This window comes from Martes martes (assembly GCF_963455335.1).
Source record: "Martes martes genome assembly, chromosome: 5".
NCBI lineage: Eukaryota > Metazoa > Chordata > Mammalia > Carnivora > Mustelidae > Martes > Martes martes.
The window spans coordinates 131,420,965-131,436,126 of NC_137892.1; the positions used below are offsets into that span (position 1 = coordinate 131,420,965).

The 15,162-nt window shown below is 36.9% G+C and overlaps 2 protein-coding genes across 6 annotated transcripts in view; one reads left to right on the forward strand and one right to left on the reverse strand.

The window, feature by feature from the left end:
* The window catches only part of FGF10 (fibroblast growth factor 10), a gene marked incomplete at both ends in the record, with an annotated part of 79,562 nt that extends 77,233 nt beyond the window's left edge, over positions 1 to 2,329 (forward strand). The window contains one exon of the mRNA XM_080804125.1: positions 2,132 to 2,329. Within this exon, the coding sequence (XP_080660251.1) occupies positions 2,132 to 2,329 (198 nt within the window). The remainder of the gene's footprint in view (positions 1 to 2,131) is intronic.
* Positions 1 to 15,162, reverse strand: part of MRPS30 (mitochondrial ribosomal protein S30) — a 735,966-nt gene that overhangs the window by 392,214 nt on the left and 328,590 nt on the right. The window lies entirely within an intron of this gene.

Genomic DNA, 15,162 nt, shown 5'->3' on the forward strand with positions numbered 1-15,162 from the left:
ATGAAGTATACCTCTTTAAAATTTTAACATCAGAGAGAAATGGAGAATTCTTAAATGAACAGTGTCATAAAAATACTTAATAACCTTTTTCTTCTATGCCAACACAATTCACATACTGTGCCTACGCTTCCTACTGAACTCTAAGACATATGAGTTGTTTCATCCCATTTCTGTATCTAAAGTAGATACCCATTGCTTTCTATCATAGCACCCTCATGCAGTTATCTGCAAAGAGATTTATCAGAAATTCTCTCATGAATGTGCTTATTGTTGATGGTCTTCCCCCAATATATTGTGAACTTAAATTGGACAGGGGCTGCCTTGTCCCACACTATACCCTCAGCACTCAGATCCATCCAGAGCAGACCCCCAAGACCTTTTCTTTTCTTTTGACTTTCATACTGATGATTTGCCTAAATGCTATAAACACATAGATCCCTAGGTCCCTCCTCCAGAGATTCTGATAAATTTGAGCTAAGGTGTAAATATTTAAAAAACAACTGAGATTAGGAGTCTGCTACACGTGCACCTCACATTGAGACATTGTTCTAGGGTCACCTGGGTGGTTCAGTCAACTGAGCAAATGACTCCTGGCTTCAAGCCAGGTCACAGTCTTACGGTATTGAGTTCGAGCCTGGCATCAGGCTCCACACTCAGTGGGAATCTTCTTGAGACTCCGTCACACACGCTCTTGCTTTCTCTTTCAAATAAACAAATCTTAATTGCTCTATAAATTTATTTTGGGGAGGGAAAAATAAGTATTACTGCTACTTTTCTGTACACAGCTCTGTTGCAAATATAAAATCATTTCAAATAACCCCAATTCTCCCAGTCTCTAAACTGCATCCCTTTTATTAGAATGAATATAATTATTCACATAAAAAAATCATCTCTGTTTCGAAGCCATATAGTTTTAGACCAACTATGTTTGTGATGGTTCTGATAATGTTCAAAATGATGATCTAGTTCACAGAAACCCAGACACTTAAACATACACATATTTAGGAATTGAGAATTTAGTTTAAAAAAAAAATTAAATCCCAAGGTGAGAAAAACGATTTGAACTGCCCAGGAGAGGCCTACTTAAAGATCCCTACAATACCTTTGGTTTGGATTGGGAAATGTAGAACCAGAAGAGCAAAAGCCCCTATTCCTTAGCTTCTTATCGGCTTTAGTGTGGATATAAGAGAAGGACATTTCTAAAGGCAGAGTTTTGAGATTAGTGGTTACTCTTCATCAGTAATTCAGAGTGAGATACTGGATTTATGGAATGAAGGAAACATGAATTCTTGTCCCAAAGATCCCCTTAAAAACACATGGCCACTTGAAACAAAGCCAAAGTGGCTATAGAGTGGAATTTGCCAGGATCAAAGTCTCAGGTTTATACAATGAAGGTAGTGATAGTCACCATGTTTGTAATTTCTTTGATATGGTAATTCACAAAGTGAGGAATTCCATATCCTAGTTTTCAATTACTTCTGGACCTAAGAGTAAATCTATTAAAATTCCAAGTTATGGAAAATTATATATTATCTACAAAATAGAGAAATCTAGTATTTGTAAAATAGGAAGACATACCCCCACCCCTCCCTGGCCTCTTGGTTATCTCAAATGATTATGATTTTGCTATAAGGTCTGCTTTCTTGTCGATATGGGTGTATTTATTATAGATTTATAGGTAAATTTTGCAAACCTGATAAGCCCAAGTTTTTTCTGTAATTCTGTTTTTCCATGAGACCCATGGTCATTACTCGGGAAAAAAAAAAAAGGGATTATAAGACTATTCTTTGTCATTGACTCATCACAAATACTGTTAGAGGAACATTTGCTTCTTAAAAATCATTCTAGGCACTTAAGCCATGTCATAGTCAAAACACACCAGCTTTTAAAAAGGGCCCTAACATGTGGTTATGATGATCAATTAAAATGAATCATGAGCCTTCAAACACAGATTCTGTTCTGTGGTTGTGAGTTTTACTCTTCTATTGTTGACATGGTACATTATTTGTTGCCAATGTACAAATGGCAACAGCAAACAAAACTCTTGAATTGGAGTTCTCTGGATGGTGTGTGTCAAATGGAAGTAAGTATCGTCATCACAGGAATAAAAGATTTTATTTTTCTCTTGCAGAAAGAATTTAACAATGACTGTAAGCTGAAGGAGAGGATAGAGGAAAATGGATACAATACATATGCATCCTTTAACTGGCAGCACAATGGGAGGCAAATGTACGTGGCATTGAATGGAAAAGGAGCTCCTAGGAGAGGACAGAAAACACGAAGGAAAAACACCTCAGCTCATTTTCTTCCAATGGTGGTACACTCATAGAGGAAGGCAATGTTTGCGGATGCAGCAGAACCAAAGGTTCTTTTGCCAGGACTAGTTGGTATTCTTCACGAAGACAGTAGCTCAAAAGGCAGAGACACATTGCAGATGTCTGCTCGCTTGAAAGAAGGGAAGTCTTTGAAGGTTTTGTACTCCCTGCTGACATATGATGTTCTTTTAATTAGTTCTGTGTCATGCCTTATAACCGAGATAATAGGCAGATTAAATGGGATGGAAGTCACTCCTAAGTGAACAACATTGTATGTTGGCTGGGTTTTTGGTGAAGTTTTTGTTTCTGTTCTTGTTTTTTAACCTCTGAGATAGAACTGAAAGGACATGGAACAATCTGTTGAATGATCTTCGGGAAAGTTATTTATGGAATACGAACTCATATCAAAGACTTTCATTGCTCATGCAAGCCTAACGATTCAATGAGCAGTCAGACACGCAACCATTTACTGGAAAGCACTTGGGTCACGTCATATGCACAACCAAAGGCGCTTTGGGCATGGCATCATGGAAGAGTTGGATAAGATTTAAAAAGTGTAAACATGTTAGTGTAAAACTGTTCTAACAAAACAAATAGTATGGTATGCTTGTGCATTCTGCCTTCATCCCTTTCTATTTCGTTCTAAGTTATTTATTTAATAGGATGTTAAATATCTTTTGGGGTTTTAAAGAGTATCCTCAGCAGTTGCCCTCTGATTTACCTTTTCTTTTTCTTCAGCACACCACATGCATGTTCATGACAAAGTGTTTTTAAATCTTGGCAAACACTTCAAGAATAGGAGAGGAGATAGGGAAGCAGGGTGAGAGCCCCATGTGCTATGAGTTAACTTAATATCACTTCTGCAATAAGAACCATCAACAATAAATATGACAGTGTCGTGGCACGGCTTGATGAGAGATATCTGCCATCGTTTAAAAACATCTATCACTCCTAAGGCTTCCTTTCATAAGAAATAGACCAGAAGGCCAAAGTCTTCTCTTTCAATACACCAGTGAGGCTCCAAGAATATACTAAAAGAAGGAAAATTGTTATAAATAAATTTTATTAGCCCAGCCTCATTATTTACCAACGATTTTTTGCCATGTGTCATGGTGGTTAGTGATGAAGAGGCTGTCTGCATATATAAGATCCCTTTATAAGTCCCACGTAGTGCATCTCCCCCAAAGGAAATATCAAGGAATTTGAAGTGTAACTCTCCCAGGGGCTTAAACTGAGCAACTATATCCTGGTATATGTGTAACCATATACTGAAACCTGTTCGAGCTGTATGATCTAGTCTTTACAAAACCAAATAAAACTTATTTCCTGTAAATTTAAAGAGCTTTGGAAGACTCCATCATGTAATCATATCAAAATTCATTTTGTTAGAGCAGGTATAGAAAACAATACATAGGAGTATACCAGTCATCATCACATTGTATTCCAGTAAATAAATACATAAGCCTTATTTGCAGTGTCTGTAGTGATTTTTTTTAAAAAGTGTAGAAAAATACTATTTGTTTTAAATACTTTAAGTGATAACTATAAGATTATATTGATGCTGCAGTTTTATCTTCATATTTCTTGTTTTGAAAAGGTCTGTTTATTTTTATTGTTTGGACACAGTATTTTGGTACAAGGGAAAGACTCAGTACAATGTGTCTTTTTACTAAAGTTTAACCTCTAGAAAGGCTGGTGTTTTGTGATCCTCTCTTATAACTTAATTGTGTCAATGCTTAACCAGCACTTCCAGTTAATCTGTTATTTAAGAATTAGTTTTATTAAGAAACTTACCATAAAGTCATCCCATAAAAGGCATTATTTTTTTCATTCCTTAAAAAAGTTGGGATTTCAAAAGGTATGCATTTGAGGCAGAGAGTTTTGGGCTTATGGCTAAAGTTGCATTTCATGGCACTTGGCTTCCAACTTGCTTCTTAACAAATCAGATTCTAAAAATGTTTAATTTTTGTGGTTGGAATCTGTATGTGAAAACATAATTGGTAACTGAGTCTGAGACCTATAATGTAATGTATTGCTATCAGAACTAGATTATCTTTGCTCTTTTATTCTAAAATAATAATTGCACCTGACACATGAACACAGACCACCCCAAACCAAAATTAAACATTTGGTGAGACAAATACAGGATTAGATGACTGCATGAACAGCAAACAGGGCACAAACTGGATTCGTATTTCACACAGCCACTTAGATTACCAAGGAGACTATGTGTAAACAGGCATCATTATCGGACTCCAAACACTAAAACAGCTTCTAGCAAAATATATCAAAGCTTACAGAAGCCAAAAATAGAAAACATCTCCCTCATCCCCCCTACCCCAACACCACACACACACACATAGACACACACACACACACACACACACACACACACACACACACAGAAGGACAGAAACAGTTTGGTAAGGAGAAAGGAGATTCTCCTGCATTTAAAAATGGCGTCTTTGCTTGATATTGAGGTAGAATTCTGGTCCCCTTTGCAGCTGGTTTATGCTACTGAAGAAAAAGCACTTCCAGCCCTGAATATTGTATGTTAAAAAAAAAAAAATCATCATGATTTTGGGAGCTCAACCTCTGTGGGAAGTGTGGTCCCTGGCCACGATGTCAAGGTGTGTCAGCCACAAATGTGTGTCCATCTGAGTGTTGGTTCTGAGGAGACTCTTCATAAAGATATAGAACCCCTCCCTCCTCCTACCTCCCAAAAGGCTGAACAGTGTATAGTATGTTACATTTAAATAAATCAATAAAAATGCTGGGAAAAGAAAATAAAAATATTGTCCTGGTTTGTTTTATTAGCCTATACTGAACTCTACCTGCTAACAAAAAGAGAAACTCAAGTGTTCTGTGCGTGGCAGGATGTGGTGAAATGCCCCACAGTCCCAAACAACAACAAAAGAAAAAAATCATTCAAACATTTGTGAGTTTTCTTTAATGTTTTACATGTGTGAGTCAGCTATCCTTACTCTAATAACAACCAAATGCTTTAGATTTTTCCTAAGTATTCAGGTCCACCTAGTTTACACAGTGGATAAAGAAGGATGAATTGAAAACAAGGATGGCTTGTGAAACAATGAAAGACTTTTGGAGGAAAGCCAGGAGGCCGCAAACTCTGATTTCAAGGGGAGAGAGTAGGCCAATGAATCTGATTTAAAAAGTAGAGAGAGAAAAGTATATAGTTATGCAAGCTGGGTCCAGAGCACAAGCAAGGTTATGGACACTATCTAAATTGATCAGCATTAATGCTGCCCAGTTCCAATAATTTGGATGTTGTTAATTCAGGATTTATGATTATGCAGAAAAAAAAAATTACCTTGTCCTTATCAGTGAAGGCTCTAGCTGGTCCAAACTTTGTTTAAATAAAAATATCTGTAGGAAACCATGAAATACTTACAATACCTAGTGCTTTAGAAGTAACCCATGTAATACAAACAAATACCATGTTGATTAAGAATTCTTGTCTATTTCACTTGACAGGACTTTTGCAACTTAAACAAAGCGGTTAAGAAAAAAAGAGGAGCATTTTGGAAGGATACTGGAAAGAAATGGGCAGGTCTGAGTTCCATCAGAACCAGGACACGAAGCGACTAAACTCTGCACTCATTTCCTCTTACCTCTGACTGGCTTTATTTGCCAGGCTACTGGTTGCCACCAATTTACATTTTTCCAACTCTTAAAACCCAAAGCCTCTTTTTCTCAAGATCCCCAAATAGAAACATCCTAAGTATGACTATTATTGGCCAGGACTGGATAGCACCCCAACCTCCAGAGCAAACAGTCTGACAAGGCATAGGGACGTCGGGATTGGCCAGGTTTGGGTCATGTGATCAGAGAGCTGCAAGGGGCAGGTTTTGGCAGCCCACACAATTGGAAGAAATGAAGAACAGGGTACCAAGGGAAGGGCAGTGCTGGACAGAGGCAAAAACAAAAAGGGCTCTTAGTTACACCTGTTTAAATAAGACCAATGACACAAACGTATACCATTTTCCAGAACACGTATCATTTAATCTTATATTTTTCACTAATTCTAATTGGTCTTCACATAATTTGTTCAAGTTGGAGACATTTCAAGATGTTTTTCTTTTATGTGTTTTTTTTTTAATGAGAGAAAGATTACGTTTGTTTTGTTTTGAAGCCAAGAGAAGGGCCCTGAATATAGTCAGGATCACTATAATTCTGCAAACTTTAAAGAATAATAACTGAGATGAATGCAATTTTTCACTAAATCAAAAGGTAATCCTACTATATATCAACCTCTACCATAATGACGTCAAAAGTATTTCTTTACCTCAAAAGTATGTACCAGTATTTTCAAGTTAATCAACATGTAGAAAAAGTCTGCAACTCAAATGCCATTCATTTTTTTAATGTAGAATAAAAAAGAAAGAAAAAAAACCTGTTTTATGTCTTCTACTATGTCTTGTATGCATTCACTATGTGACAAAAGAAAACTTCATAACATGCATTTGTCTTTTGCTGATTAGAATAAAATACAAAATACCCCTGCGAGTGAATAACCTAGTGAATACACCTTTACAAACACCATGTCTTAGTTAAAGTGGAATAATCATGATCAAACTAATGAGATCAAAGGAATTGATTTCATTCCTAAGTGGCTCATAATGAATATTTCCATGTGGCTGTTCCATGATATCAGCTAAGGGCAACAATTCTATACTCAAAGAGCAAAGCCATATGTCAACCATATATGCATGTGGCATGTATTATCTTACACATTTTTATTATCCTCTACAAAAGAGCCTATGTTCATTTTTTAATATAGGCAATTGCATCCTCTAGAGATGAGCACAGCAAATGAAGAATCAAAACATCCCATGTTCCTCATTACAACTGTAAATTGAACATATGCCTTCATACAACTTAGGCAGTGACCCCAGCTGTAGAATAACCAACTACAGTGAGGTCTTAACCCTCCTAAAGTTTGTTTTTAATTACCTTATACACATCGTAAATGACTAAATAATCTTACAATTTTCTAAATTAGTTATCATTTCTGTGCTCAATTTAAGCTGCTGACAATGCAAATATTCCCAGGTCTTTCAAGGAGCGTAAATTAAAATCAGTGTTTCATGGGTATTATAAATCAAAAAAAGACTGCCTTTTATGGTTGCAGGAGGCATTTGGGTTAGAGGTTGCTTATCAATTCAATTCAACAATAAAAATATTTTAGCATCTGGTATTTAACTGCTAGAATTTTCATACCCATTGTTTTCAGTGATATGATGAATATTTTCAGACATTAATAATATTTAAGCCAATATCTGTAAAACTGATATAAGAAAAAAATCTGGGTTTTAGGGAGCTTTCCAACTAACAAAAGAAAAACACTGAAAAATGACATTGCAAATAAGTTACAAACAATATCTTATCTGTTTCCCTGATAAATTGATAGTAAGTATAAAATGCATTTTATAATGCAAGCTTAACCTCATGCAGGAAACAAATGAAATTTAATAGGATTTTTAATAGTATTTCTAAAGTCAGATTGGACAATTTTCCTCTTCATCCTACCCTAGGAGAAAGTTCTGCACTCCGTCCTCTAAAATCTCCTAAGAAATAGTCAAATCACCACGTTATCAACCACGTTTTCTCTTTTTCCTCATTCTTAACTCCAGGTGATATTAAGTAGCTATGTGAAATCTATTTCCTTATTAAACTCACAAGAAGATAGATTTTAGGGCACCTGGGTGGCTCAGTGGGTTAAGCCTCTGCCTTCAGCTCAGGTCATGATCTCAGGGTCCTGGGATTGAGCCCCACATTGGGCTCTCTGCTTGGCAGGGAGCCTGCTTCCTCCTCTCTCTGTGCCTGCCTCTCTGCCTGCTTGTGATCTCTCTCTGTCAAATAAATAAATAAAATCTTTAAAAAAAAAAAAAAAGAAGAAGAAGATAGATTTTATTTAGACCCATACCTGCCTTCAGTTGCTTCAAACGAGTAAAAGACTCCATAGTAATGTTAGTAGAGGTTGTTGGCGGCATCTAATATTGGGTGCCTGGAACTGTTATTTTCGCCTTTCTGGTTTTATTTATTGTTTAATTTCTATTTCTCTCCATGGTTAGAAATATTCCCTAGTGTAAAATTCGTGCTTCCTAATCATTGAAATCATTCACTCTTACTTTCAAGAAAAAAGGAAATCAAAATAGAAACATAGGGCCTGTTATTAGGGGTTGTAGTCCAACAGCCCCCGACATCTTAGAATGTAGATTTATTAGGAAATAAGGCCTTGGGGTGCCTGGGTGGCTCAGTCATTAAGCATCTGCCTTCTGCTCAGGTCATGATCTCAGGGTCCTGGGATCAAGTCCCGCATCACACTGCCTGCTCAGCGGAAAGCCTGCTTCTCCCTCTCCCTTTCCCCCTGCTTATGTTCCCTCACTCACTCTGTCTCTCTCTGTCAAATAAATAAATGAAATCTTCTTTAAAATTTTTTTAAAAAGGAAATACAGCCTTTGCAGATGTAATTAGTTAAGACCAAGTTAAACCAGAGTGGACCCCTAATCTAGCATGACTTGTGTCCTGATAAAAATAGGAAACTCGGACACAGACATGCACACAAGGAGAACACCGTATGAACACAAAGACTGAGACTGGGGTGAGGAATTTGCAAGCCAAGCAACAACAATGATCACCAGCAAACCACCAAAAGCTCTTCACTCACAGCCCTCAGAAGGAACCAACCCTGCTAATACCTTCCTTTCAGGCTTCTAGCCTTCTATACAGTCAGACCATGAAATTCTGTTGTTTAATGCACCCAGTTTGTGGTACTTTGTTATGGGAGCCCTGGGAAACTAATAGAGAGACTGTAATGTAAGACCCACAGAACTCCCGGGAAGATGTCTGACACACCTGGAATCATAATGCTTTCACGTGAATATACAGAACTGTTTGACACCAACCGTCGTATCAAACCACCTTAACCAACTCCTAAGCCATGGCAGCACTGCAAAGTCTAACGCACGGTTTTGCTCAATAAATCTTTACTTAACCCATAGATGGAGTATCCCCACAAGGTCACACTTTTCCCCCAAATTTTGTAGTTTGCTCAATGCCCCAAACATGATAGATTCAAAAAACGACACTTGACCAAAGTCTCAAAATGCTAGTTAGATGAAACTGATGGAAGCCAGAAAACTTAGTGAGTTCACTCTCCAAGTAAACTTAGTGAGGAACAGACATACTTTCGGAAGTTCTGATATTTTAAAATCTTGACCTTCCTTGTTTACTAGAAGAACAATAAAATACAATCAAGTTTGGACATACAAATATAAATCTACACATGGTAGCCCCCATTAATTCCTGATAATTTATGACAATTTTAGGAATTAACATCTCATATGTGAAATATTTATAATTAGACTATAAAAGAGACAGGACTTAAAATAATGGAATTGGCTAATATATTGAAATTTATACATCTAATGAATATTGCCCACTTCAGAGAACATTAGGAGATCATATTTATATTAATAATATTCTTCATCTTAAAATCAAATGTTCTCAATTCCTACCTCCTTTCAAGGGCATGAGCTGATGCAAGTGACTTTCTGTTCCGTCCCATCCACAGTGGTTTACACCAGAGATAGGTACCTGTGCTCACACTCATCTACAATCCTAGCTTCCATCTTTGTAGTCTTAATTTTCCCAGTAGAATTACACAATTAGCTTTTGAGTCCAAATATATTACTGAATCAGTTCCTATGATCCCACAGTAGTGCAACCACCCCTCTTCTCCAAAAACCTTAGTAAATCCATCCGGAACCAACAATGTATAAACGGGGAAATGTTTGTGTTAAGTACCCAAAACTACAAGGATCTTTTGTAAATATAGTCACATTTGCCAAACCGTTTCTCCTAATTTGTTTATTCCTCCTCCTTTGATCATTTACCATCTGAACTTCCATCTTCTTATGTACAACTAGTAATCAAACAAGCAAGAAGTCAGCATCAAAATAGACATCTGCTGTGGAAACAAAATGACTCCCAGATAACCCAGTGCTGTCAGTGCTTCATACAACCACAGGAACACTCAGTGTTCAAAGTATCACAGTTTGGTTCCAGGATACAATGTAGCCCCATCACGGGAAAACTTGTTCAAAATTTGTCTCCTATATCAAATGCAGTAAATCAGCTGACAGGTTGAGCTATCTCGTTCTGCTTTTATGCCCTAATTTTAGAAATGACAAGATCGAGGTTCAGTTTCTTTACTAGAGCTCAGTGTGAGGTAACGAATACAGGTCTCCTAACTCCAAAATCACTGTTCCCTCCATTATATGGACACTTTGCCAAGAAAGAAAGAAAGAAAGAAATGAAGACCACACCATTTACAGCCCAATGTCTATATTTTGTTTCAGTGTACTTCTAAGGATAACGAAGGTGTTTCCTTTACTGATGCATCTCTCTGAATGGAGGTTGTTTGAGAGGAATAGCATACACTTTTGAATCAGAGATCATTTTTAATCTTAGCTCTTCCACTCTCTGACAGTGTAAACTTACAAAAGTTATACCATTTAAGATAAAAATGAATGAACTAAAACTTGAATAATAATTCCTAACATTTGGGACAGTGGTAAGGACTGAATATTCATATCTGTTAACTGTTTTGTGCAATGACTGGCAAGCAATAAGTGCTCAATACAAGTTGACTTTCTGCCCTCTCATTGGTCAATTGTTAATACTTATAGAACATTTCCTAATGTGCTAAAATAATGACTAGGTCACTTTCAAAATCTCCACATTTACTCAAGAAGATTACTTCATTACACAAATTTCAGGTTTAACTCATGTATTATTTCTTTCTTCTCCAGGAAACCTTTTTCTGACCATTGACTAGATCATCAATGTATATTAAAATCATGCTTCTCTCGGCACTGTTGATTACTGGGCTCTGGGCCAGCTCATGAGGAGGAACTTTGGTTCTGAAGGATAATTTTCTCCCCTGGAAAAAAAAACGGGCTTTCTGAGGCATCAGAATGAAGGAGTCACAGATAATGTAAAAAGAACATATGCATGGACATAGCTTCCTCACTTCAGATATGGAGATGCATTGTCTATGGAAAGTATGGTTTGAGAACCAAGAGGGATTGATGTTCACTTGGAAGAATAAACACCTTGAGCCCAAGGGTTTCTAGTCAAATTCTAGATGCTTTAGTATAGCAATGTTTTAGCAGTATTTCAGCTTTTTGTCCACAACTAATAGAAAGCCTCACTTTCCTAGAAAGTGAAAGTGATAACTATCCAACCCACAGTGAAGAGCGAGTACACACACACACACACAAAAAAAACCCACACACACAAAAATATTTTTCATATCTCCACTATGTAGCCACCTGCTTTCTGTTACATGTTTCATCCTTTTGCAAGTAAATTGGGAAAAGAGGTGAACTATGCCTATCTATCCTCTGTTTCTAAGCAAACTGGTTAGCTTTTAGAATCCTGCATACTTAATGGGTGGTACACTGCCCAGGTCCCCTTTTCAGGACCTACACACTCATTCCCTAGGTGCTAAAGGCAAGTTGCATGCTTCCCCTGGCCCCTGCTGTTTGGATGTGGCTACATCCAAAGACCACTCAGCATCAGGTATAAAAGCCTTGGCCCCTTGCTCAGTTGGGAATAAGGGTCATGCCTTATTTGATGGGTCATCCCTGTGGGATCAGCTGAGACATCTGTTGTGACTTCATCTCAGATCAACATTTTCCCCCCTCTGCCTAGAGCTATTTACTTCACCTCTCACAGGTGTTCATTCTGAGAGCACACCCCCATAAACTTCCTACATGCAAATCTCCATCACAGAGTCTGTTTCCTTTGGAACTAGTTCTAAGACTTCCTGTTAAGCACAGTTTGTTTGTTTTTAAGGTAGGGACTGTTTGATAAAACTGTAGCAAAACAACTAGCCCTTCTTCTGAATGATGGCTGTCTCTGTTTTTAACTCAAATAACATGTGAGTTTAATAAGTCCACTGGAGAAACCTAAGGATACACACAGAATACTTCCTAGGAACAAACTGATGAGGAAAGCAGCCATTTTTAGGACTGGCTTGGACAGAGTCAACAGCATAAGTGATTAAGAATGGATTTGCGGATCTAGTTCCAGGATATGAACTACAGGCCCATGGGCGCTACACTAAGTGCCAACATCATGCAGAGGCAAAATGGCAGTTGTCTGAATATCCTTCCCTTTCTATTTTATGAAAGAACCAGCTGAGAGAACTTATGATAGATGCAGTTCTGTTGTGGAAAACCTAAAGGTTAGAAAAGTATATGCAGACATTTTTAAAGGCATATTCCTAAATGTTTCCTTACCGGGAGGCGGGGGTAGGGGGGGAGTCAGTATAAAATGAGAGATGTGTAAGTATATGAATTTCACGGTAAGAGAGTTCATTTCAATTTACCATGAGTCCAGAAAGCAAAGGAACTAGTTTCAAAACTAAGAGAGTTCCAGAGCAGCCTCTCCAGTTTCTAAGTATTTGTATTTTTGTGAAGAAAATCACTGATAACAATTCGCTATTATTTTTCCCCAATGTGCTATGTTGAAATTCCATTACGGAGAGCCTCAAACATCATTATCCAGGACAATTCCCTATTATTATGTTGGAAATGGAACTTAATTTTAGGTTTTCAATTCCAAGTCCTAAGTGGGAACTAAATGTCACAGAACAAAATGTCACGCAATGAGATCGGATACTCAAATATGTGACAGTAACCAGATGTTTCCTTAACAATTACCACATAGCAAAACCAGTCAAAGAAATGAGGTACAGTGCTTCTCACAAGTCAGAGGGCTTCCACATTGTTTTGTGGCATGCTGGTATTAGCCAGTTTATATTCTGATGAGCACACCCTGGATTGCCTCTGAAGAAATACAGAATATAAAATATGGTTATTTCCGTGAAAGACTTTTTTAAAGAAATTTTTCCAAGAAGTCTCAAACAGGGCAACCCATAGTATTGACAATAAAATCCAGGTTCTCACTAAAATAGGAAGTAGACAGAAATAGGTTAATAATCATTCAATTAAAATCCTTATCACCATCATCCCTGCCCTAACACTCTCCCATTAACTGCCTTGCCATTTGTGAGGCATGAGAAGAGGCTAAAAGAAATGGGATTTAGGAGACAGATGTTCAGCTCAGAGATGAAGAAGCAAAACTAGAGCAGACCAAAGAATATGCTGCCCTCCACCCTGGAAACTATTTAAGTCCAGATCCTGAGTCTCAGGCCTTGGACTGGCCTCAACATTAACATGAAATTGCAAGTTTCAGGGAGAGAGTGATTGGTTTTAGGACAGATATCCCTTTAGCCTCTTGATATGCAGTTTTAACACTGTGGGAATGTGGTGGCCAGTAGTGAAACAAAAGATGAAAAGCAGAAACATTCTTCAAGTCCAGTGGAGATAGATACCTAAATGTCCATGAGACAATGGTAAATATTAGTTTACGGAATTTATTAGTTTAATGGATTCAAGAAAATATTTTAATAACTCAAGTCAGAAATAGGATAGAGGGAATACACAGCCTTTTGATGTAAAAACAAACTTAGATTAAAACAAATCTTAGAGATAGTCATATGGTATAACAATTTTAACCCAAGAAAACATAAAATCCATTTAATTCACCTTCTATGTGCAATGTTTCTTTTCTGGAAGCTGTCAAGGATTACATAAACTAGTATATTTGTATTAATATGTATCAGTTTAACACAGGACAGGATGACAGTTTTGGAAGTATTTAAGTTCTAAACCATATCCTTGGACAAGTTTTTCAAAAACCTCACTCTTCATTATATCTAAGATATCCCTGGGCAGCTAAAACACAATATAGTATATGTTCGGTGTTGTTTTTGTTTTTGCTTTTTTAAAATTCTGATCCTGTTAGTAAATCTTAAAATATTAAAGAAGACAGTGTCCCTCTTTGTCTACTTTCACAAAAATAATCTTTGATGAAATCTGCATTTGTCTTCAGCAGCCTTGGTATGCAAAATGCTAGAAACAGGTGACACCATCAATTTGGAGAGAAAAAGGCCAAGATCTTTCTATGATTTCTTGGAAATTTTAACATGGTACACTTGTTTTAACTGCTGAATGGCATTCCATTTTAAGAAAATAACATTATTTATTTATTTGTCTATTCTCAAACTGCTGCACATATAAAGTTGTTTCTAAATTTTTGTAACCACTGATACAGTGGAACATCTCATACAAGTCCCTTGGTGTCCAAGGTCAAAAGGCCTCTTCAGTGTGTAATTAGAGATGGACTCTAGGGATTTATCACCTTTGAACTTTCCCACATATTGTCCAGTTGCTCTCCAAAAGAAAACCTTTTCATTTTAACATAGTTTTATGTTTTCATGTCATTTTAAAGAGATTCTTCCCCGCAACTTAATGTTATAAAGCTTTTCTTATAATTTTTCTAAAAGTTTTAAAGATTTTGTTCATATTTAGATTTTCAATTCATGTGAAATTTGTTTTTTTTTATGAGTGTCGGATACGGATAAAATTTTATATGGACAGTAATTGGTATCCTTATTTGTTTTTAGGTCCATCCTTGTCATATATATAGGGTGACCATATATATTTTTTCATCCAAACCAAAAAGCTTTCAAAATTAAAGGGGGAATTGTTACTAATAATGCTCAGTCAAGCATAAGAAAAACTGTCCAGGCAAGCTGGGACACACAATCATTCTACTCATAATCCAAATTCAAATGTGTGTTTGGGTCCATTTTTTGACTACTTGGTTTCCTCTGTTAAAGCTTATCTATTCTTACAGCTGCAACCCACAATTTTAGTGATGAGCTTATAATGCCAGATAGTTTCAGGCC